Source organism: Chionomys nivalis, chromosome 23 (assembly GCF_950005125.1).
Source record: "Chionomys nivalis chromosome 23, mChiNiv1.1, whole genome shotgun sequence".
Classification (NCBI taxonomy): domain Eukaryota; kingdom Metazoa; phylum Chordata; class Mammalia; order Rodentia; family Cricetidae; genus Chionomys; species Chionomys nivalis.
In genome coordinates, this window is record NC_080108.1 from 8,109,448 (window position 1) to 8,135,913 (window position 26,466).

Sequence of the window (26,466 nt, forward strand, 5' to 3'; positions counted from 1 at the left end):
GGTTGGTGTTGGTGTTGGTGTACATTAGACCCTCTGTTCAAACAGCGTTATTTTAATTTACTAATGGCATCTAAAATACAATAAAATGCGGTTTTAATAGACTGCATTCAAAGATCAATGTGTTCCATTGAGGAGTAGAGGGAAGTGGGGAATGAGTGAGGGGGAGAGATTGATTTTTCCCTGAAAAAACAAATGGTTAATGTACTCGAAGAAGCAGCAGGATGAATAAATGTCCCCCGTGGAAGGGGTTCTCAGCAGGGAAAGAGCAAGGGGCCTATGTCCTCCCACCACCCCCTCTCCTTCACTTTCTCTCCCCCAGGTGTTGGTTGGGGAGGAAAAGTAGACAAGGGAGGGAGCGCCAGGTTCTGGGAGGGATGTCAATGGCCTTGCCTCCTGCGCCACCTAGCCATCCATGGCGGCTGAGGAATCTGAAAGGGAGATTGATTAGGTAGGGCCCATCCAGAAGATGATGTGCGGAAAGACCCCGAGGCCTGCAGAGAGTCCTTGTTATCTGCTGAGCTTCCAGCAGGCCCGGCATTAGAGTCCCCTGGAGTAACTTTAATTCACGCAGATTGACACTTTCTTGAAAGTGATATTTCATCAGAATGGGATTTTGCCGGAAATGGATTCAGCGGTGCCTCTTAATGAGTGTCACCCTGCCGACTGGATCGGGGCTGTGTTCTGCTTGCCATCTGTCAGCAGCACGGCGCTCCCTGAAGCAAGCGCTGTAAGATAGTCCCTGACCCGTGTGGTCTTGCCAGAGCAGGGTGTATCTGTGACAGCCTCCTAGAATTCAGATGGTATCTGTAGAATCTCTATGCATTCCCTCTGTTCTGGTACATGTGATGAGATGCCAGCCAGGGCTTGAATCAGCACAGTTGCCCCCAGTCAGTACTAAATCAGTACACGTCAGTAGCTCACCACTGAAACAGTTAAGCTATCGAAATAAACATTGTATCAGGCCAGTTACTAGATCCTTTAGGATCTGAATTTAAGGAATGATGCTTTAGCAATAAAATTGGTAGTGTGATTGATGATGGGCCAAAGCACACGAGCACAGGGAACTGTTTGTACTTTCAATTCTACGAACATCTAAAATTAATTTTTTCAAGGAATTGTGTGAAAAATCAAACCTCTCAAGACTTTCCTGAGGATATAAGGTATTGCTGCTTTTACACTCACACGACTGGCCACAGACCCATAAATTCCCAGAGTTACAGAGCAATTGCTGCTGAGGTCTGGGCAGAGACATGGGATTCAACCACCTGCTCTCAGAGCATGTCCCAGCTGACCCAGAATACTCACTCCGACAAACCCTCCTACCACAACGAAACTAAGCTCCCTCGGGATAAAACATGGAAGACATAAACTGTCATAAAGCCAGTTGTAATATCTATGCCCCAATGCTCATAGTCACCACTGGGACTCCAACGCAAAGCTCCGCAGAGGGCCTCCATGTTTGTGATGACTGTCTTCACTTTTTTCATCTTTTAACTTCCTGTGTCTGTTCAGCAAACATTTATCATCGATCTGTCCAGGGTTGGATATGTCATGGAGGAAGGTTCTAATATTCTAGTTCTTGGTGGCAAGGGATAGAGAAGTCACTCATTACAGTACGGTTTAATGACAAGTGATAAGCAAAAGAGAAGCACTGGGTAGAGGGCTGGGGGTACAGAGGGCTCATCTTTATTCGGCATCTAGTGTATATCAGATTACTTCGGGATACAGATCATCACCCATGTCGCAGAGACCTGCCACAGAACATCTGTGTGGTTGCTTGTGGTTGTTGTTTGTTTGCTGTGCCAATCCTAGCCAGCCCCTGGGCTATCTTACCCATGTTCTTATCTCCAGGTGCTTCCAAACTCTGGGACCAAAGCCTTGCCCTGTCATAAATGTTGTAATTAGTTTGTAGCATACCCTAGCCTCATTCTCAATGCCCTAAGGAAAACCTACCATGTATTCAATTATTTATTTCCACTGCCCCAGAAATTTTCAACACTAACTACATCCAAGAGCCTATACTCGACATTTTAAAGGAGTAAGTATGAAATGTCTCACATCCTACCAAAATGTGTCTTTCAGAACGCATTACTGTCAAAGTACAAAACAGGGCATGGCTGTCATGGACTGTTTGGTGAATGTGTAGCACCAAAGCCATGACTTCACTGAGCAGCAGACTAAGGAAGGGTTGGGAGGAAATGGCAGTTTCTGTAACGTAAAGATTGGTTCAGATGTCGAGACAAGAAGAGAGACAGAAAAGGGAATAGTCACAAGAGAAATGTGACGGGAAGCCGAGCGTCTGGTCTGTACCTTTTGGTGCACTGATGCTCTCTAAGGGGAGCTGAGCACAGGACTTGAGATGGGGGCTGAAAGCAGGTCTCCACAGCTTCGCACGCCAGGCTAAGGGTTTGGAGCATTTACTCTCAGATCCCAATTCTAATCTCATTACATGACAGAGTTGACACTGGCTCCCTAGATTAGATGATGCACAGAGCCCATCTCCACTTTGAGGACTCCCGTTTTGCTGGTCACCCAGGCATATCCATGGAATCCTGTGAGTCGGACATTAGGAAATGCATTTATTGTTTGATCATTCTCTCATTGTTATTGTCATTTTTCTTTAAAGAGAGTCTTGCATTGTCCAGGCTGCTCACAAACTCACTATGTAGCTGAGGAAGATATTGAATCCCTGATTCTCCCACCTCCACTTCCCAAGTGCCAGGATTATAGGTGTGTGCTACCATGCCCAGGGCATTCTGAAGTTTAATGTCATCAGACGAAAACACCTCAACCTCCACCTCTACGTGATTTATTTCCTTACCCCTGCATGTACATGCCCACTGCCACCAACATACAAAACATGTTTGTTTCTTTCTAAAGACTGCTTCCCAGCCGGGCAGTGGTGGCGCACGCCTTTAATCCCAGCACTTGAGAGGCAGAGGCAGGCGGATCTCTGTGAGTTCGAGACCAGCCTGGTCTACAAGAGCTAGTTCCAGGACAGGCTCCAAAACCACAGAGAAACCCTGTCTCAAAAAACAAAACAAAACAAAACAAAAAAAAAAAACAAAAAACAAACAAACAAAAAAAAAAACAGAAAAAAAGACTGCTTCCCAAAGAAATCCTGCTTCTGCTAGGAATGAGAAGGGTGGTGCGCATCATGTGGGATTTTAGCGGAGGTCATGTTATGAATGATAACAGCCATACACTCAACAATGCTTAGGGGTGCTAAAGCAGTCTGCTTAGATTTGCAGACAAGATATATTTAATTTAGGTCCAGGAATAACATATGAAAATGGATGCATACCGATTAATAGCATTAGGTATTAGTGCTATTAATTAATTAGTTATTGGGGAGGCAAGGATGCGCTCTGCCCCTGGCATTTGGAATATGGTCCATAGGGGGCAACGTCTTGTATTTGTGCGAATGACACAGAAAGAGGAAAATTTCACTGCACACCCGCTATCTGCTTATTCCACCTTTTAGATGTCACATTTGCATAGTCTATAGTAGGTGTCAAATCCTGGTCTTCTGTTCATTGGTCAGGCTCGTGAACAAAAGGGTATATAACACTGTAATACCAATCCATCAAGGTTCTGTTTCTGCCACCATCAACTTCTAGTTCTAGGACTTCGGCCATATTTCTCCATGTCCACAGAGGTATGGTCATCTGCACAGAACTGTTTGTTTTGTTTTCAAGACAGGGTCTCCCTATGTAGCTCAGACTGTCCTAGAACTCACAATGTAGATCAAGCTGGCCTCAAATCCATAGAGATCCACTTGCCTCTGCCTCCCATGTTCTGGGATTAAAGGCGTGCACCTCTACACCCAGTTGCACAGATCTTTTGGAAGGATTTAAAGAACATGCATAGAGAGTTGAGAGGAGTGGAGTGGCTAGTGTGGTCTGAAGCCGCATCTGAATGCTCATGCCATGACCAGACGCACAGACAGCGCACTCAGAAGGCATGCCACTGCGCTTCCACTGTACACTCGCTCTGTCCCTCCTAATCCTGTCCCTAAGTGAGTATCTTCTCAGAGCTTAGTTCTCTCCCAAAATAGACAGGGACAAACAAGTGTATCGTGTTGCCAGATCCACACCCTCCTACAGCATCTGCAGTCCCTGCTTTGTAGATCCAAGCTAAGGAGATTTCAACCCAGTCTTACAGCACCATGTCTGAAAAGCTTTTAGCATCTTGGGGTAAAGTCTAATGATTCTGCATTTATCTCAGTGAAATTTCTGTCTCGCAATGGAATGAGATCACAAACAAGGCCACATTTGCTTCAACATGAGTTGAATTTGATAAGAGATTAACTTCAGGTGGCTTGGTTTTTTGCTTTCTGAAATGCTACTGACTTCATAGTTTCCTAGCACTCCCACCAGGCAGAAGGCATGGCCATCAGTAGCCAGTGTAGTAATGGCATCTCTCAGCCCTATATGGGTAAGTCCCTCAAATAATCTAATCCTTTAAATGTTTTGGTAAGGAAGATGTATACCTTTCCTTTTAGATGCCCTTTATTTCAAACCCAACAGCATATGATTTTTACTACCTGGTGCATTCTCTTTAAAAGTAGTAATTTGGTTTTGGATAAAGCGAATGCAATGGAAATATTTTCTTTACTTTTCTCTTCCTTTTCCTCTTTTTTTCCGTTAACTCTTCTTTATACCTCTTTGCCGCTATTGGTATAGCCAGCTACAGAGAGTAAACCAACGCTCCGAAAGAGTTATAAACGTTATCCTGAATGAGTTTTGAGGGTCCTGTCAGCCCCAAGTTAAAAACATAAAGGATGGACATGTAATGGTAGAACATGTGCCTGGCATGCCCAGCACCTCCATAAAACAAACAAAACGCCTAGGTAACTAGAAAGACATGAAGAATTTATTCAACTATTTTCAGTTTAATGAAGTTGGGCCTCCTTTGGACCCAGACTTTGTGGAGCATTTTTGCATGTATCATTTTACTTACCCTCCCAGTAATCCTGGGATTGTACTTGGCATTGTTTCCAGTTCATAAAAGCTAAGCAAGTTCCCCTGTTTATCCCCAATAAGCAATGTGCCTCTGGTGTGCCTGCTATGATTTCTTTCGGCCTTAGTCTTGTTCAATTGAGTTATATCTTTTGAGCTTTAGGTGTTATGTATGTGTACTTCTACTAAGAGCTGAACATGCACAATTGTCGAATAAGGTTTACTGCCTTCTTTCACGCATTTCCAGACCAGAAGGGGAAACAAGCAAAAGAAACATGTCCTAAATGTCATCATGAATTTCTGCAAAGCATAGAGCTTGATGAAGAAGGTCATGACTAGCTCCACTTAAGAGAGATATTAGAAAAGATTTGTTATTAAAGGAGATAGAACTCATCGTTCAAGGAAGGAAAGGGGGAAATCATAAAGAGTTTGTGCTGCATATGGCCTACCTATATGTGTTCAGTACATTGATAGGTGGATGGATGGATGATCATTTGGTTTTGGGATTTGGATTTTTGTTTGCTTGTTTGAGACAGACCTCACAATGGAGCCCAAGGTGGCTTTGAACTTGCTATGTGGCCTCATCCGGCCTCAAACAAAATCCTCATTATTTCCCAAGTGTGGTCTGATAACTCTTACAGAGGTAAGACAGATATTAAATACTAGGGATATCTAGAAGCAGAAAAGATAGGTTTTTATCCATGGTGATCAAGTGAGTCTTGGAGGAGGTCACATTTTAACTGAACCTGAGCTAGAAGAGAGACATGCGGGTTCTGTATTCTTTTCAGGGGATGTCAGGGGTTCTTACTGACTGGCCTATAACTTGTTATGATGACCAGGCTGGTCTCAAATTTGCCACAATCTTCTTGCCTCTGACTGAGATTTCCCAGTTTATGTAGTTCTGGGGATGGATCCCAGGGCCCACACATGCTATGTAAACGCTCTACTGAGCTGCAGCCACAGCCTCAAGTTCTCTATATTCTTATTCTCTAACCACTTCAGCTCTTCCCTTCAGCTTTTCAGAGTCTACTACTGTAAAAGCTGCAATAATGCCATCTACTCCAGGAACAAGTTCTCATTGGCTGATGGAGCTGCTGCTTCCTCTGTCATTCTTGATGCAGGCCACTGTTAGCTTGCTTGCTTGCTTTCCTCTTTTCTTTCTTTCTTTCTTTTTTTGAGCAAGGGTTTTTTTTTCTCTTATTGTTTTTATTGAGCTATATATTTTTTCGCCATTCCCCTCTGTTCAGTTTTCTAATGTTAACTGCAGCCCTGATGCTCCCTTCTTACCTCAATCCCTGCTTCATCTTGTCCCCAAGACCTCAGCTGAAAGACTCTGTGTGGTCTCACTCTTTTAGGAAAGGCCCTTGCACTCTGCTTTTGGTTTTGTTTTTAATTTCCATATATTGTAGAAGAGCGGTTTGAGCTATTGTTAGCAGAGACATAGGGAAGCCAACCATGCAAAGTCTTTGCCTAAGTAGAGATAAATCACTTTTACTGGTTGAATTCCTGAAAAAAGCATATTCGGAAGGCGATGGGCAGATGTGCAGTTTATTTGGAAAGGATTCAGAATCAACATGGAGCAAAAGGGATGGGGCAGAAGAAATGTTTGAGTGTTGATGTCATTCCAAGGAGCACTTCTAAGGAAAGGTCAGGAAAAGTCTCTCTGAATTTGGGGTGGAGAGCAGATGACATCGCATCCTTCTGGTGATCACTCATGACCACAGGCTGCTAGGGACAGCCAGGGCAATGCAGACCTCCAAAGCTAAGAGAAGCCGAGAACACTTGGCCTGGAAAAGAGATGGGAAGCCCTGATGGTTCTGAAACAAAGAAGCTGTGTCTCTAAAAGATTACTTCATTTCAGGCTGTAGATTTTGTTCACTGCCCAGATAATGGAATTTTCAAAGCCAAAAATATAATTTCCATTGTATTAGTTTCCCACTGCTGCTCTAATGAATATGCAAAATCGAACAGCCTGAGGCAATACATTGTCTTTCACAGTCCTGAAAATCAGAAGTTTAAAATCAGTAAACTGAAGTTAAGATCTCAGCAGAGACTACATTCCCTGAAGACTAGGGGGTGTTATTGTTTGTTTCTAGTCTTGGCTCTTTATTATTTGGGGACCACCACCCAGCTCCCAAATAAATCAGGTAGGCTTAGTCTTAGAAATACCCAGCCTTAGCTTGGCTTGTTTCTAGCCAGCTTTTCTTAAAATTTCCCCTCTAACTTTTGTGTCTGGGCTTTTACCTTTCTCTCTTTCTGTATATTGTGTTTTTCCTTCTTAGGCCATGTGTGGCTGTGCGACTGGCCCCTTCTTTTCTCATTCCTTCAACTTTATTCCCAGATTTCTCCTACTGCTGATCCTCTCCACCTGCCAGCCCCACCCATCCTTTCTTCTGACTAGCCACTGGCTGTTCAGCTCTTTATTAGACCAATCAGGTGTTTTGGGCAGACTGAGTAACAAGTTTCACAGAGTTAAACAAATGCAACATAAAAAGAGCAACACATCTTTGCATCATTAAAATAAACATTCCACAGCATCAACAAATGTAACACATCTTAAAATAGTATTCTACAACAAGGGGGAGATCATTTCTCTGCCTACGCTCTTTTTAAGCCTCTGGAGCCTGCTTGGCTTCTTGGCTTCTAACATCACACCCTTCCTCACATCCCTCCAAATTCTTCCTCCTGTTGTCTCATCTCTCGTTTTATCCTTTCACTTCCCAGTATGAACTGTTTAACTATACTTATAGTTGATATTATAGACCCATAGTCTCCCCATCTCAGCATCTTTAACATAATCCTACCTTCAGAATTCCTTCTGCCATGTCAAGTAGCTGTTCACGGTTCTGGGATTAGGATACGGATAGTCTTGGCGGTGGCGGGAGAGGGGGTATTATTCAGCATACACAGCATTGGCATCAAACCCTATGTACACTGATGTTGCCTCTTGGGTATATTTAGTCATTATTAAGATGTCAGTGCTAACCTACTCTTGTCTGCCTTCCTTCATAACATCAAGATTACTGGGGCAAATAGTTCATACTGCAGCAGTCACTAAAGTCAGGAAACAGCCTCTCTTTTGTGGTCAAAGGGATCCAGAGCAAGAGCACAAATTAAGGAGCCTTCAAATCTAGGTGTGTTGACACTTGCCTGTACTCCCAGTATTCAAAAAGGTAAGGCAAGATAAAGAAGAATTGGAGGCTAGCCTGGGCTAGGCAAAAGATCCTCTATTAAACCAAGGGCTGGCGATATGATTTTTGGTGGAAGAGTTGTGTAACAGGCACCAAGACTTTATTTGCATTCCTAGCACAGGAAACAAAACAGAAAATAAATTCAATCTATAGAAATTATGGATGAAAGCCAGGAAGTCTTGAAATAACACCTAAGACAGAAGCAGGGAGGAAGTGCTTGCTCCTACCTCTTCCTGCTACTGTCAATGTCTTCCATTGGCTGGACCTGGTAGAAGACATTTTTGCAGTGTGTGTGTGTGTGTGTGTGTGTGTGTGTGTGTGCGCGTGCGCTAATTACTAGGGCAAAAAGAAGTGTAAGAAGTGAACATAAAATGATTTGGCACATATACTCCCAAAATATCCCTGTAAGGGCCAAAGTTCTTGCCAAGTACTTTTGCGCCTGTTATTCCTACCTTACTCCTTTAATATTGCTAAAATGTACAGTTATTCCTTGCCAACACATCTAGTTCCTCTACCTGGACACTCCTGCATCCTGAGTTATAAGTGATGATGCTATGTACCCATGGTGTGATTTCAGGATTGTGTTCCTACCCGAGCCTTGGGATGTCTTAGCCATTCTCCTTCCAGCACAGGACCAAATAGGACCTAGGAGAAGCTGGATGCTGTGGTGAAATATTATGTTCACCCGTGATTAGATTAGAGAGCAGAAATAGGAAACAACACTGCTTGGTGGGTTTTGATCAAAGGCTAACTCTCCAGAGCGCCTTTTCACAGTTCACCCTGTTTCCTGAGTGTGCAGGCCTTTTCTTTAAACACCCCACTAGCTCTTCTTCCACCCAGTCAGTGTTGTGCCTGACCTCTAATCTAAACGATTACCAGGCCCACGGGACCATCCAAATTGAATTTTAATTTCATTATAATCTCCAGGAGCACACTGAGTTCAATCCATTATGGTCCTTCATGGAGATGTAGAGGGAACTCTCTTCTCATGAGCATCTCCTCCTTCTTCCCCTCCTCATCCTCCTCTCTTGCTCTTCCTTCCCTCACATATCCCTACTCAACTGTTAAAAGCTGTACAGAAAGATTCAGAGGGACATTCTAGAGGGTCCTGTTTCTGTCTGCCCTGCCTCCCCAGCAATGACATCCTATAACTAAATTGTACAGTATCAAACACAGTCATCAGTGCCCCCAGGGGAAGCTCCATGTAGTGAGGAAGGTGGGTCGCTGTCAGGTGGTAGCAGACATCATAGCCACTTACATCCAATCTTTGCTTTCCACTCGTCCCCAAGTCTTCCAGCTAGTGCAGGGGTTCCATGAGCAAGCCTCTCGTGCTGCTACAAGTTCTCCAGTTTTATTTGGCAGTTCAGAAGCCAAAGGCCGCATTAGAAGTATCTGTTTTCCATCTTCTCATGCATTGACATTCAGCTGTACTGTCAAGAGATGACTCAGTCCCCTTTGCTCCATACTTCCTCTTGGCGGAAATGAATTTCTTCTGTTCAGAGACCTAAGGGCCCCAGCCTTAGTCCCTCCATTCTGTTCTCTCCCTTTCCTGGGCTTCTGTCACCCTGGGCCTAGTCTCCTTTGCCCGCCCACTGCTTCCTAATTTTCTCCGTTGAGTCTAGGTGTCAGCTCCTCTCCACAGTACACCTCCTCTGTACTTCTTAGGTTCCCATGGTTGCCACTGTCGAGTACTCTCTGTGCTTCCACAGTGCCTTGTTTATATCCGAGAAAGCCTCTTCTGGCCCACGGTCCCTTAAAAAAAAGAAAGAAAGAAAAACAGTAAGCTCTTTGCAGTCAGAAATTAAATAGGATAAGCTTTTGTTTTTATTCCGAGCATATCTAAAGTAGCTGATTAGATGGATTCAATGAGCAATGCTGTCTCTCTGGAAAAGCGGGACGGCTCTAGTGAAACCACAGCGAAATATTTGAAAATAAATGAATCCTAGCTTATCGTCTCTTGCGGTCACCCTTACCCTTTGTGGTCGTTGACAAGCTTGACAATATAGAACACATACCAGAATGGAGGTTCATTTGACCTTGACAAGAGACACCAATGACCAGGAACCCCCAAGATTAAAGATAATAAGAGTTTAACATGAATTTTGAATTTATTCTTAAATGTGATAGTTAAGTTCCTGGTTATATTTCTGTTCTGTCTTAAGAATTCACCCATATTAGAAAGTAAAGAATTTAAATAGGCAAAAATCTGAGTTCAAAAAAGATTTGGGTCAGCACAGCACACACAGACCAGACAGAAAATTGTGGAAAAGCTAGGTGACTAGAAGATGCACAGCCATGCTGATTGGGCAGAAGCCCACGTGTCTCCAGGAGCATGAGGCTCGTGAGAACTGCCGAATCCTAGTATTGAAGGCCTTGCATGTCTGAAGACAAACAGTAAGTGATGGCTAAAAATAAATGATTGGTTAGATACCTTATAAGGAACAAATGCAGCCTCGATTCCGTTTTCATCCCGCCAGTCATTCCCACCTCCAGCGAGCTAAGGGAGGAATTTCTGCACATGGGACCTCACACGTAGAGTCAAACCGTGCATAGAGAACAGGGGTATTGTGTGAGGTTATATAAACACACAGCCCCGCCCATTTCTCCATCCTTATCACACCTTCTTCACTTCTCCATCCTTATCACACCTTTTTCTTCATAATGCAATACTCAGACTTTTAATATGAAATAAATAAACACTATTGAGAGATGCTGGAGAAGTTAACCTAATCTACAGACAGAACTGAATATGTAGGCATGTCCAAATGAGCATGTCTCCAGTGGCTGGCTGCCAGGGCCAAGGCTAACCAGGCATCTTCCTCAGGCACACAAAGCTGCCAGTTCACATTTTATCATCTCATTCTTTTTTCTTCTTCTTGTCTCTTCCTTTCTTTTTTTGAATCAGGGTTTGGGGAACCCTAGATTTCATAGGTGCTAGCCAAGCACTCTACCACCAAGCTATAACTCCAGCCCAAGCGCCTCATTTATAGTTTGGTTATATAAGTAAAAATCACTGGACATCTGAGGATATCCTCCCATCAAAGCAGAATCAAAAGGGGAATACTAAGAAAGCAAAGACAATGCAAGGAATTAAGAGAAACCTCATGTTCCCTGGAACTAATATGCAATAAGAGATTCATGAAATAGGGGCTGGATAGGTTAAATGGGAGCTGGCAGGAAAGAAAGAGTTCCTGAACACTGGAGTGTTTCAGATTATCCGTAGACCATCAGGGTCACTTCTAAAGAGATCTTGTATGGGTGACCCCAAGAAAGTAGAAGACACCTGGACACATTCAGCTCGCTCGTATCTGTGATCACAACAGACATCACCTGCACCTCCAGCAGGGAAGAGAAGAGTTGGGAATCAGCGTCTGGGGTAGGATGAAAACAGTCAGCAGGGGAGAAGTTAAACTACAGACAAGGGAAAGGAGAGGAAATGGGAACCGAAGGGCACAGATGCAGGTGGTAAAAGAGGAGAGGATGTGCATCTCTTGAGGACAAGAAGAGCAGGGGACACAGGCTCTCTCTCCACTCTTTTCTGTTCTTTTAAAGGTTTCTGTTAAATAGGGAGAAATGACTTATGCTGCATGGGCAATATGACAAGGGATTCAGATAAAAGCTCAAATGTGGAATTTAAGAGTAGGAAATAAATGCTAAGGTTTTGTTGAAAACTGGCTTTTATTTGAAAGTATTTTTTTTACACTATCACTTATCCTGCTGAATCGAACAACAAGCCAACTAGAGAATGCCCATGTCTAGTTACAGTCCCCTATTGAGCAGAACAAGGCAGTGAGATGAAGGTTTGGTTTAGTTTGGTTTGGTTTGTTTTTATAGTTATTTTGTGATCATTGCCAGACTGTCCTCAAAGGATGGTCTTGTGCATTGATCTCTAAAATCCAGCTTACTGGTGGATTAAATAAGGAATTGTAGACTGCACTGATTCACGAGGAAGTCCTACTTTCCCATCCCAACCTAAAGGAAACAACTTAAATGACCAGCACTTGGGAGGCAGCTAGATCTCTGTGAGTTGGAAGCCAGCCTGGTCTACAGAGAGTTCCAGACTGGCCAGGTCTACACACAGAGAAACCCTGTCTTGAAAACAAGAACAACAAAGAAGAGAAAGCAACTGATAAAGAAACGTAAGCTGTGACTGCGCTAAAATGGCCTCGAGAGTCGAGCTTCAGTCATCCTGCGTCTTCTGGATTTTTAGCTCCTCATTAAACAGTTTGCAAATAATCGGCACTAGGCTCTTCCTTGCTCTCCGGTCCTCACCCTTATGGTTCAGACTGGATCCCATCATAGGAGCTACTCCTACACCTGCAGAGACAGCCTGCTGGGGATTCCCTTTTAAATTATTAATTAAGAGCAAAGATACACTTACCTGATTCAGTTCCACAGGGATCAGTACCCCTAACATATTTTTATTCGCTTGTAAATAACAGTAAACTTTATTGTCTGCTTGTTTTTATTATTTCCTCATTACCACTCAATGAATCCAGAGGATAGGACAGTTCATTACTGTGTTTTATGCATTCCTAACTATCACTGTGGGACAACTTGTCCTTTAGTCCGGAGAAATCTCTAGTTTCCTAGTTTCTTCAGTTGCTTAGGCTGTATCTTATATACTACCTGTCGTTGGAATTACGAAAGCTTGACACAAGATCCCTAGGTCATAATGACGTCCTCTTAAATCAATGTGTTTCCTTTCCATTATGAGGAGCCTACTCTGCCTATGCCAGGCATGAATACAATCACTTCCTTTCCAGACAACCTGAATGGGCAGGTGTTGCTTTCCCATTATACAGACCAGAATACCATGCTGTCTCCAGGTGGCAAAATCTCCACCATGAATCAGTAGTCAACTTAAGATTCAGACTCAAGTCAGTTTTGTCACAGAGCCTGTTTTCACACAAAACCCTATGCCAAACTGGATTCCCAATTACTAGAGCCAATAGAGTTCGCTAATTCTGGGAAGTTTGTGTGTAGATTCTGTTTTCTGAGAAGCCTGGTACTCTGCCTTCATGACTCCATGAAGCAGAACTTGCATTTTTGTCAACATGACATCTGATGAATCTGGCTTTCAGAGTCGACACCCGTATTGTAGGAAATAAACGGTTGGGGGTTCAGACTGTTGTTTGCCTATAAAATCTGCTTCATTTCACACATTAAGTTCCTGAGTAGTTGCCAGCCCAAAGTTCTCCAGCTTTTCCTGAGAAAATTATTCTAGTCCAAATAAATGAACCCAGTTCTGCTTGGAAATGAGTGGTGGTTGAGTGTGTTGTTGAAATTTCTTCTAAAAGGCTGATCCATTCGGTAGTAGGCAAGCTAGTGATCAGGTTTCTTTCCCTGAAGTCTTCATTCAGCTTATGATCAACAAGCATGTTAGTGTTTTCAAAGCAGTAACTGGGTGCTACCCTCTGTGCCCATTGTTAGGTACAGAGAAAGAAAGGACTTCATTCTTGTCCTCATGGTGCCCCTGACGAAATTGCTCAGTACTAGAGACTTACAAGAGATGCATATACATCGTCTAACTGACTGGAATTTCTAACTAAACCTAGATTCTGACAAACTTGGTTTGTTATCTCTTTGCATCTATGTGTCTCTCTTTGTTTCTGTCACTTCTCCTATCTCTGCATCTCTCTCTCTCTCTCTCTCTCTCTCTCTCTCTCTCTCTCTCTCTCTCTCTCTCACACACACACACACACACACACACACACACGGAGCAGCGGTGGAAAATTCCATGTCTCTCTTCAGCTCAGAATCAGGTTGGCAGTCTGAAGGGTCAGCTAAGTTGAGGTTTGAAGGAAGAGGCTGGAAGAGACTTTATGAAGCCAGCCTGGGAAGATCCATGCTCAAAATCCTGCCAGTGACCATAGGTCAACTCTCTTGACAGCAGGTAGAGGTTCAAGTGTCTAGCTAAAAAGGAAGCCCTCCTCCTAAAGCAGTTCATGGGCACAGCATCCCTCCAGGCACCGCTACTTGTTAAGTATCCCGCCTCACAGAACGAGGCTCGTTCCTTCTGTGCCTCTCTGGTTCTGAGGTCCCAGGACAACTCAGGGACTAGAAGGTGGCAAAATGCAGGCTGCTAAAAATTTTCTGAGCTGCAAGTAAATAAAAAGGAATTATTTATCATATGAAAGAATTTTGGCAATGCGTTACTTCTTCAATGTGAAGTACAACCAGAGGTCTGTGGCTGACTCCCTTGTATATAACTATTTAAGAGTGTCGTGGGGAGGAAGAGAGAAAGAGCACACAGTAATATATTTAGCTGTTTCTAATCTGTCATTTATTATCATATCTCCATTCCACGGCTTACATTCGGGTCTGTGCAGAGGTGCATTTTAGTTTCTGACATCAGACCATGTCTTTGTTCACTTATGAAAAACTGAATGATCAATAGATGGTGCTTTAAAAAATCAATACTGCTTAGAATTATGGAAATAAGCTGCAGTGTCAGATTTTCAGAATGGCAGTGTATGGGGGCAGCAATGTCTTCATTTCACAGAAGAGGAAAAGTACCTCTAAGCAGATGGGAGCTTTCCCTACCATCTCCAGGACTTCAGACACTCTGCCTCCAGGGCACAGCTTTGAAATTCCAGTTTCTCTTACCACACTGTAAATAACCAGCAGCTTCTCAAGGAGATTTCACTTGCCCTACTTTGTCTTTGGACCTGACTGTGTAAGCTTATTCCAGGCTAAGGAGAGCTTATCCACAGGAAGTTGCCATCTGGAAGGGACTCAATACTCCAATACTCCTTGCAAGGAATGGAAGCTTAAATGGCAGGTAGCTCTTTTGCAATTCACAGGAAAAAGAAAATTAGAAGCAGCCTTGAAGTGAAGACCCATCCAGGGGCTTTGGTACCCTGGCTGTTAGTATTGTACGTAACCTGTAATTGATGCTGCAGAAACATTGAGGAATTGATGACAGAAAGATGTTCCCCAATCACAAGTGAAAGCATTTATAGTTGCTCACAGAGCCACACCTGTGGAGCACTGATCGGAGACTGTGCTTCGACGTGGTGTGAACTGTTAGTGCCACATCCTTCGCATGCATCATTCCTGGATCCTAGTGACAATGGCAGGCAGGTCTAAGGAAATAATAATATGACCCCAGCAGTCTGCACATTACTGACATTCATCCTAGCCCCACGAGGAGGGTCATTAAAGTGTGAGTCCTCTAGCTGTCTACTATCAAAGAGATCTCAGCTCTCTGTGGAAAATCCCTTAGGCCCATCCCGGGGGCGGGGGGGGGGGGAGGCGTAGAGTGCTCTTCAAAGTGGCTTCTGGTGGTGCTGGGATGGGTAGCTCAGCAGGAAAGCAGTCTCTGTTGCTTAGATGGCAGAACCCAGAATTCAGCTCAGTGGCTCTCTGAGCAGTGTCCATACTCATAAATAAGAAATGGGAAAAGGATGCTACCATCAACCTCAGTGCCACCAAGGACTTCACATGCATTTGTCCTGTCGGGACCACCACAAGAAAACCATTTAAGCTCTTTTACAGCAATTTGATTCTCTAAACCCGTTTGAAAAGTAACTCTCAAGCTGTACAGGTGAATAAGCTGGTCTTAGTCATTTCCCCAGGCCTTGTTATTATTAGTAAAAGGCGTGGTTAATCCCGAAGGTTGGCCTCCTCTCTTCGTTCTCCTCTCGTCTGCTCGCTGCTTCCTTTAGTATCTGATAGTTGTGAGACCGCTACATGGAGCCGGAGTCGGGTCTGTGAAGGGATGCTTTCCCACCTCCACACACAGCTCACCTGGGAGGTGCTCGTTCCTCCTGCCAAGGTAATTTCCTCTCCTCAGAATGGAGGCACACCATCTGAGTCAGAGACACAAGCATCTGGGCCACATTAAAGCGCAGCGGATTAAGCAGGCGACGCCTCCTTTGTACTCTGGGTTCTGTTGTTCACCCCTGACAAACTGCAAAGAAAAGTGGAGCACGGCAAAGCCCCTCTCACTGTGCAGTGTGTGGCGTTCATGCCACCTTCTTTTCACTCACCCAAGTGTCCATCAGTGTTGAGACAATCCTGGCAGATGAGGCCACTAGTATCACAGAAACCCAGGAGCCACATGGAATTGGACACCGTCATTCTGAGCTCCAAATAACCACAGATTTGGAGGAGGATCATGTGGGTCATTTAATGTTCATCAAGAAGGGACCAAGCATCCCAAACTGAGGCCACTTTTAACTTGTTCCTCTTTGGCCTAATAGACATACTTTATGATAGGGAAAGTTTTAGAGATAGTTTCAATGGGTTTTAGAAGTAGACACAAATTTCCACTCTTGATCCTCAAAGAGATTATGATGTTTGCAAATAATGAGCAAGAATAGGTTGTAAATTACACATAAAAACGAAGAGTGCCAGTGATTAGCAAGAGCCAATCATTTGATCCGTGAGCTCTCTGCGGCTCTTCCCAGCATCTCTTGAGGAAGGCACCATCATTGTTACCATTTCTCTGTAAGAAAATCGAGCCAAGAAAGGTCAATAACTTTTCTAATGATGTGTAGCTGGGGCTAATGTGTTGATATCATCTACATATTCCAAATCTTAATTTTTCTGATATTATCAACCATCTCATCAAAACTGAAACTAAATAAAACCCCAAATGAGTGATTACAGTTAGAAACAGTCAGATTCATTACTTTCTCAAATGCATAGTGATTTTTAATACATGTCATCTACACTAGGGACATTTTCTATAGAATACATTTTTCTGTAAAATCTTGAGTTTGGTGAGCTACCACGCATGACTTCCATTTCATCAATACTGATTCATTTGGCTGTAGCAGCATGCCGGGAAAGGCTCGATTTGAACCTGAAACCCTCACAGCCCCTGTCTAGGCTCAAGGTACAAATGTCCTGTCTCAGTGAGCACCATTGATTGCTGCTCCCTCTGCTAATGGCTTTATCCACTTCATTTCGAACTTCATAGGTTTGCTCATTTCATTTTTTTAAGTTGACTTAGAAAATAATGGGTTTCCTTATGGCACTTCCGTATACGGTTATCTTTGTTCTCTGTTTGTTTTCTTGCGCCTCCTCTCCATGGGATCCCCTTCCTTCCTCTGTACGGTCCCTCTGCTTCCATGTGCAGTTGAGCTTAGATATCTTTCAATATAGAGGGGAAACCCACAAAGGTATCTGGGCTTCTCATGAGTTTCCTGAAGCAGGTATTTCTTCACAGCCCGACAAACTCCCCACTTAGAAGTTAGTTTTCAGTGCGCTATTGCTAGTTATAGAAGGCCCAAGAAATATGAAATAATTTTTAATTTCAGCACTCACCAGCTGCCTCTTGCAAGCAAGGCCGGGCAGATTGCGTTCTACTGTGGTGCCCACCTTAGCACCATCAGGCTTAGGATCCTTGTAATGTCACATTCTGGAAGCAAGTCCATTCAGGTTCTGTCTTGCCCCAAGCCAGAGGGTGTAAAGATTACCGTGTTTTAGAAATCTCAGTTGGATGTTCTCATGAGGTTCCGAATCAAGCAAGAATGTTAGCAATGTGACTGAAAAATGCCCCAAAGCAGGAGAGCACAGACGGAAGGACGCCCATAAGGAAGAAATGGGATTAATAAAGAGGAGGTCTATTAGTTGTTCATGTTTTAGCTAGCAGAATGGATTTTCAATACTTTGATAAGACGTGAAGACTGGCATCTCACAGCCTACATAGATGTTTTTATTTCTAACCACAAGCTTGGTTTATCGCTATGCAGTTGTGAGCGTGCAACTTCCCCCACCCCCACCACATTGTATCTACAAACCTATTGTTTACAAATTGACAAATTATGTGAACCTCTGTTCTCACTTTCAAAATGTAAAAGACAAGTACCTTTGAATACAAGATTTGTAATAGAGATGAGTGTCACAACGCTAAGTCAAGAATAATGTGGAGGCTAGATAAGGCACAGGCAGCATAAACTACAGCCATGGTGCACTGAAACACCATACAACACTACATGATAAACAATATAAGACGACAGCAGAAGGTAATGGGGGTATCTAATGAGCCATATAACAATGCAAATGAACTTTATTAATAAGGCAAGTATTCTGTCATAATACACGCTGGAGCAGCATGATCCTTATGAGAATCTATCGTCATTTTTAATTGTGTGTAGGTTATATGTCAGAACTGTTTCAACCGCCCGCCATGACAGAGCTGAAGAGAACAGACATTGCCTAGAGAATAATAAAGAACAGCAAAATGTGTCTGGAAGTGGCTGTAATTTGACAAAAATGTCCGAAACTTGAGCGTTTGCTTTTTGGAAAAGAAGATAGTTGTGTGCTGCTTTCCTTCTCTTGTGAAACAATGTTGGAAATTGGCATTTTTTTTTACTTGCAAATTTCCCTAATGATTCATCTCATTCTTCATTCACCCATCAGTCATTCAGCAAAGATGTTGTGTGCCGCTTGTTAATTCATCAGACCCTGCGTCATGAATTAGGGATCCCTATAGTGAGATGTGGGTTCTCCCCTAAGGGGCTCAGCCTAATGACAATGAGAAACTACACAAATAATTACAAGATGGTTTAATAGAGGCAGCACTATGGCTCGCTGCACAGACAGCATGAGGTCTTGCCGGTCAAATGTTGGAGAGTACATTGGTAGAGTTTTGCTCTTTCACCTTCCAGTCCCCATGGTTATGAAGCAGAGTCCTGTGTCCGCATGAGACTGAGGTGAGACCAGGCGCAGCACCTCATCTTCAGAGAGTGGTCATAGGTCACCGATCTGAGAAAGCTCCAAGTCTCTACTCTGTATCCCCACAGAGACCAGTGAGCTTTTCCTTCACAGTGTGGAAACATGTGCCTATAAACCCTAGCGCTCAGAAGGCTGAGGCAGGAGGAACACGAGTTCAAGGCAGATTACACAGAAGGCTGAATCACAACATGACATATTTTTGAAACAGAAAAAACAAAGTGCTAGTGGAGACTATATAGTTGTTGTGCACAGTATTGGCCAGTACTAACTTATCCCATAATGTGCACACACACACAGTAACACAGTTATTTCTATCATGGAGACCTTCAGAGGCCTAACACTGAAATACATGGGGTTTGTTAAATAAACATGTATAACTATAGAATGTATTAAGGAAATGCATATTTATAGGCTTGGTAGAAAGTAATAAGCCATTCATGTCATACTATTCAAAAAGAAGAAAAAAACTATTTCCACACAGTTTTCAATGTGTGTTTGTGATCATGCACTCACACACATCCCCACTAACATTCCCAGCACACAGCTCCCTCCCCTGATGAGCTTTGGGGAAGCACATCTGTATGATAGAAGGCAGGGGCCTTTCCATCTCCCTTCTATGTTCATATAGTTGAGAACAGTTTGTATGATATCTGTAGGCTTCGTCTTATGACCTAGGAAAAAGATGCCCCCAGAGCCCCACATGTTCCGGGTGCCATGTGGTCCATTATAGATGTTAGCTGATCCTTCTCGTAGCAAGGAAATCCAGCCTGTTCAAGGTGGCTTTAATCTGTAGACAATATCACACCAACACTCAGAAGTGTTTTCCCTTGGAATGAAATGCAGTGTTTTAGAGTAAAGTCAATGGATTTTAGATGAACTATGTGATTAAGTCTATATTTGGCTTATTTAACCATTTAGGGCTGAATTATTAACAGGAAGTCTGCCAAATCTTGATAATTCCAGGTTATATTTCAGCGTCGGAAATTACTAACCTACTATTATGGGCTTTTTTAGTCTTAAGAGTACAAACTTTTGTATTTCACATTCTGAACTGCGTAAGTATTCTGTTAGGGAAGGCCATCTTGCAATTATCAGTACATGTTACATGATCTGAAATTAAAGTCAGTTTCATGGAGCTTTTTAAAATCAATGAGTGTGGTGACACACTTATTAAATCCCAGCACTCAGGGAGGCAGGGGCAAACAGATCTCTGCAATTTCAAGGCCAGTCTGGTCTACAGAGTGAGTTCCAGGACCGCCGGAGATACACAGAGAAACCCTGTCTCCGGGAAGGGAAAAAGAAAAAAATGAAAAAAATCAAATTATTTTTAAATGTGGTAGTGAAAGCCTGGAATGGTGGCACACACCTTTAATGCCAGCACTCAGGAGGCAGAGGCCAGTCTGCTTTACATAGCAAGTTTTAGGACAGTCAATGTTACGTGTAAGGTCAATCAGTGCCCGCACCTTCTGCACGCACATACACACATAGAAAGGAGCCTGAGAGAATCTGAGTAAGATTAACATAGATTGTATCCATTTTATACTAGTTAGGATGGTGCCGAACAGTTGTAAGAAATGCAGGAAACTGATTTAAAGGTTGTATGCAATCTTAAACTTCTCTCAAACAAGTTGGGAAAACCATGGTTTTGTGCTTCCTGGTAATCTTTAGAAAGTAATTGATCTCTCTCCCTTCCTTCCTGGGAATTTGGGAGTACAGAGCTCTGGTAAACAGACACGCTCTTCTGAAGTTGAGTTCCTGCCTGGTGCCTGGAAGGGGAACAACAGCGGGGAGCAGTAGCCCCATCTACAGAGCCTGTCCAATTTCCAGAAGGTGCAGAGCCAAACTTAACCATTTGCTTCCTCCTTTCCCAGATTACGCCCGATTTGAGGCCAAAATCCATGACCTACGCGAGCAGATGATGAACCACAGCATGAGCTCCGGGTCCGGGTCCCTTCGCACCAATCAGAAACGCTCCCTGTATGTCAGGTAGGCATCGGAGCACTCCTGACTCGGATGTACTCGCCCCGGAGCGACTGGCATAGGGACAAAAGGGCCGCCCCTGTGTTCCAGCTAGCCTGGGCTTGTCAGTGTACTTCTGCTTATAATTTCTTGAATTTAACCATTTTGAAGTAGTTTTTGAAATGTTATTAGGCTAAAATGTTTTCCGAGTTTTAGCTTTTAAATTTTTTCTCTTGTTAAAAAAAAAAAGGTGGTCTGTCTGTGTAGCTCAAGTTAACAAATGCTAGAACTTTCTTCATGCTGGAAACACAGGTATACATCATCATACCCAGCTAACAAATTATTCCTTTATAATATTAAAAAATATTAAAGTATACCATTGGTTTCACTTATGGCAAAGCTTGGCTGTATAGACTGAAACTCTGGACATTGACTTTGCGGTCAGTCTTGGGAGAGAATGTTCCCTATGACTTCCTGACCTCCAGATGTTGAGTTTGCTAGCTTTTGTCCATTTACTGGAAATTGGCTGTTCTGTCAAACAGTAATGTGCATTGGTTGTTTTTCTGAAAGTTTTGGCAGAAATACTTTCTTCAGTATAATGTCAATATCAGTTGATTCTCAGGCTACACAAATTCATAGTTCCCTGCCTGAAACCCATTAATTAGCCAGGTGTGACTCACACCTGTAATCTCAATACTTAGATGGAGGCCAGGAGACCACCACAAGCTCAAGACCAGCCTGGAGATATATAGTAAGTTCAGTCCAGTCTTGGCTACAGAATGAGTGAATTCAAAATACCTGTTAGTATTTTATCCCAGTGGAAACTTCTCTAGTGTGATATATAGACATCAAGTGTAACACGATCCACTTACTAGTTCCTGCTCCTGGATTGCATCTCAATATCATCTATTTGTGTGTGTATGTATGTACGTGCCCTTCTATCATGTGGCTTCTGGGAACTTAACTATGGCCTTTAGGCAAGACCATAAGCTTGTTTATCCACTAAGCCATTTTGTATTATTTAACAAATAATACAGATAGTGACAGCTAAGAGGGAAAGTGTCCCCTAACTTCAGAATGAATGGAAGCCTGTGTAGAGGAATCAGGCCATCAGTCTTTGGATGTCCACTGTGAGCTCTGGCCCTGGAGCTGACTGACAACTAAGGCCACATCCTCCTCATCAAAATTTCACTTTCTTTTCCAGCAAGAATCCCATGATACATGTACTAAATGATGCATTTGAGCTGGTTTGTCTTTAATTCCATGGCTGTACAGCTCTCTTTTCTGTGTGCTAGACATGCAGGGAGAAAACAGAAGACCAGTTTCAGAAGGAAGCAGCTTCTCAGGGGCCTTAATTTGCTAGATACTCTGGCCATAATAGAATTCCAGCTTGTTTAGTGGAGTTTCCATGCCTCAGGCCTTTTGAGACTTAAAAACACATGATAGATGATAGATTATGTAGGTAGGTAGGTAGATAGATAGATAGATAGATAGATAGATAGATAGATAGATAGATAGATAGATAGATAGATGATAGATAGATGATAGATAGATGATAGATATCTAGTAGACTATTAATCTTCTATAATTAGCCAACTGTAATCTAGATTGTTTTGAAGTACTTTGTTGTCCATGGAAGGAAATGTGGAGAACTACCTTAGAAAATATCTTATAGTGACATTGCAAATGTGATATAAATTAAGCCAATTTGTATCTGTTTCTCTTCTCCATACTTGTATTGTATTACTGGTTTTTGTTGGTCCGGACTCCAACTCCCAGCCTGCCAAGCACTGATCCCTCCCACAGGGTTTTTAGGAGGCTGCCCAGAGAAGGTTTTGGTTTTGCATGAGCGCTCCCTCTGTCTTTCCCCCTAGCATGCTCCTAGCCACCCAGGACCACTGTCTATTAAACACAGGCATTTAATTTGGTTTAAATCTGGTCTGATTGGAATTCTTTGCGCCGGCGGAGAGGCTCTGTTAGAAAATATTCCTAACAGTTTTCATGATAAAAATTATTTTGAAAAACCTTGAAATGTCTTACTTTGGGAAAAAAAAATAGTTGGAATAACAATACCCAGACAGATCAGTCAATGACTTTATTGATGCAAACCGCAAGGAAAAATCATCCATGTTCTTGTCATTAACAAACAGGTTCATGAAAATATCATTAACACAGTAAGAAAACTGGATGAAAACATAAGTTAAAAGTTTTTAAGTTGTGGAAATTAAACAAAAGGTTATAATACAAAATCAAAAGACATACTTGAAAGTATTATTGGTTAGAATCAAATCTCCATGCTGAGAAATGGTAAAGAAAGTATAACATGCAGGAAAAATGGAAACATGAGCGGACAGGAAGTTTCCAAAGGGGGGACCTTTTAAAATTTGACCCACGAACATTTGACTTCCCATATGAAATTCCCTAGAGGAAATCTCTCTAATATAAAAATGTGGTATTCAGTCTCCCCAAATCCCGTCATGTAGGACCTCCAGAGCTGACCTCAGCATCTAAATGATACTGAGACAAAGAGGTGAAGAAATAAAGGCCACACAGAGAGTAAGAGCCTAGGGCCGAGCCTTGTCAGAGCCCCTGGCCTTGTTCTTGTACAGTGTGGTAAAATAGACCAGCAAAGGAAGTGCGGATGTGAAATGGACCAGCAAAGCCCAAACAGAGTCCTTTCTAAAAAACGGTCCCTAGAGACGCTTGCTGTATCTGGAGCATTCAAACGGGAACTGTACCAAATTTGTCTGTGATTATTTTAGAACGACAACTACTCACTCTCTCAAAATAAATGAGTAGCAGGGTTTCTCGGCTATATGAGTATAAGGTGATGAGCCTGTCTCTCTAATCCGGAAATAACATCTTGAGCTATATCCTTTTTCACATCTTGCTTACCCCTGTGTACTCTGAAGGCTAGAAGGAAACAGCCCTCACCATATCTGCTGTGAGGACCTAAAAGAAAACACATTGGCCTGGGGTCTCCAGCTGCTATGACAGTCAGCTTTCCACTTGCCCTGATCTCTTCCCCCACTTTATTCCTCCTCCCTCAGTGGTCGCTCAGAGGTTCCAGCTGTTGGGAGTGTTTGAGCTGTAATCAGTCTGTTCCTGTCAGGGCTGTGTTGGATGCTGAGCTGGGTGAAGTGGTTAACTGAGAAGTAAAATTCAAGCATTCCGCTTTGGGGTCATACAAGACAAATGTTTCTTTCTCTTCACTTTCACTGATATGATTCATATATTTGCATGAAGTGAAAGACCTAAATCAGAAAGTTCACAAAATTTTGATTTAGGAACTTCTACTCTACCTTAGACTCTAACTCTCTCTCTCTCTCTCTCTCTCTCTCTCTCTCTCTCTCTCTCTCTCTTTCTCTCCCTCCTTCCCTCCCTCTCTCTCTCTACACACACACACACACACACACACACACACACACAAACACTCTTCATGCAAAACACAGGCACACATTAGAAATGGCCATGTGTTGGTGGTCAGTTCAAAAACTTGAAGAGAAGGTCAACTTGGTCAATCACTTGACCACTTGGAGAAAAGAGCAGAGAAACTAGAACCATGTTTCCTGCCAATAGGAAACTCGTCATCTTGTGGCAAGCAGGGAAAGACAGTTAAATGTATTTTGATATCTAAAGACTGTGGGTAGCCAAAGGAACCTCTGGAATATTGACTGCTTCCTAATGTACAATGTTTTGTTGCTATTTCAGAAACTTTTAAGTATTATGACCCAAAGAATGAAAGGCATTCATTCTTTCTTATGGCTCTGTAAATAGAAGCATGCATAAAGATGAAAGAACTTTGTCATTAAATAGTAATCTTGTTTATATATAGTGTATTTCATTTTTTCCATTCTGTGTGATTCTCTCTGTGCTGAGTGATGGTCACAAATGATTGACTTGATATAGTAACCCCTCAATTGGTCATGATTTATAGTTCACAGATACACAGAAGAATTCCAGGTCAACAACACTGTACCCAGTCAAGCAGGAAAAAGCAGGGATCCCAAATGCTTGGTGGCATAGCCGGTGTTGGAAAGGGGTTATCCTTGACATGAGGAAAGAAATAGAAATAGAGGGAAATATCTTTCATGAAACTTCCTTTAATCAAATACTATTTTTTTCATTTACTATTGTATAAAATTGCCTCAAGTTACTAATCATAGGTATGACCCCCTTTTTAGTGATAAAGAGATTCTTACCAAATGGTTCCCTTCAGATTCCCAGCTAGACTAGACACAGGCACAGACATCCGAGTCCCCCTGTGAGATGCTGTAGAGTAGTATTTAGAGACACAGTGTTTGGATTTTTCCAGATCCGATTACTTTTGTAATATGATCTTGCCACTCACTAGTTCTGTGACCTTGGAGAAGTCAGAGCCATCTCCCTTGGCTTGGATTCTCTTATCTATAAAAAAAAAGGACTAGGATGAAAGGCTACGATGATTTAATCAACTGCTGAATTTAAATGTGTGGCACATGGAAAGACATTGGTAAATCTTGACTGATAATCTCATTTATTACAAAGACCACCCATCAGCAGGACGGATACTGTAGAACTGGTTGTAAACGGGTGTCATTTTCCTAGCACTGGCTTGAAATCCCCTCCGCCTCACTCCCATTGTGTCATTGCTTGCTTTCAGCAAAGAAGAAAGGGGTTCCTGGTGACCTTTTCACCTTTCTGTCCTCCCCACCCTAATGCCTGAAAAGTAGACCATGGTTCCCTGGCTCCAGAACTGCCCAGTCAGCTTCCCAGTCAGCCTCAACCCAGAGAAGCCTGAAAAGAATTTTGCAGGAGCCACAAGCTACAGTCACAGCATGTCCAGCTAGCAACCCCACGTTCTCACCCATATCAACACTGTCGTGCTCACATGGGTTCCCCTACTGCCCCTTTCCATTCATGGTGTCTTCCAACTCCCTCTTGGACTCCTTTTTGAACCTGAAATACTATTTCCTTTATGATTGCTCTTTAGTGTCCCCAAAAAGGTTCTCTTTGTAAGGCAGACTTGGCTTTCTGGTCTGTGTATTGTATGAGTAGCGGACTGAAGGCTGCCCCGTCCCTCTGTTTCCATGCATCGTGTAGAAGGGGATGAGCTTACTGCTGTGACCAAGTGCCCTGACAAGGCAGCTTCAAGGAGAAAGGGTTTATTTTGGCTCTTGGTTTCAAGGTAGGGCTCATTATTGCTATAAGAACTTGGCATAACTGGTCCACTACACCCATAGCCTGGAAACAGTGTGATGAATGTTCTTATTCATCTGACTTTCTGGTTTTTCTGTTTTTGTTTTTAAGAAGCCTGGGACTCTAGCCTATGGAATGATTCTGCTTACACTCAAGTTAACCCAATTTAGACATTCCCTCACATGCATGCCCATAGACTAACCTACTGATGATCCCTCACACGCATGCTCAGAGACTAACCTAATGATGATTTCCTCACACGCATGCCCATAGACTAACCTACTGATGATCTTTCACACGCATGCCCAAAGACTAACCTAATGATGATCCCTTACACGCATGCCCAGAGACTAACCTAATAATGATCCCTCACACGCATGCCCAGAGACTAACCTAATGATGATCCCTCACACGCATGGCCAGAGACTAACCTAGTGATGATCCCTCACATGCATGCCCAGAGACGAACCTAGTGATGATCCCTCACA

General features: G+C 42.9%; 1 protein-coding gene across 21 annotated transcripts in view; it reads left to right on the forward strand.

The window, feature by feature from the left end:
• Dlg2 (discs large MAGUK scaffold protein 2) overlaps positions 1-26,466 on the forward strand; it is a 1,644,347-nt gene that overhangs the window by 1,492,983 nt on the left and 124,898 nt on the right. For all 21 annotated transcript variants that reach the window (XM_057756268.1, XM_057756265.1, XM_057756266.1 and 18 more), the window contains one exon: positions 20,713-20,827. In XM_057756268.1, the coding sequence (XP_057612251.1) occupies positions 20,713-20,827 (115 nt within the window). The remainder of the gene's footprint in view (positions 1-20,712; positions 20,828-26,466) is intronic.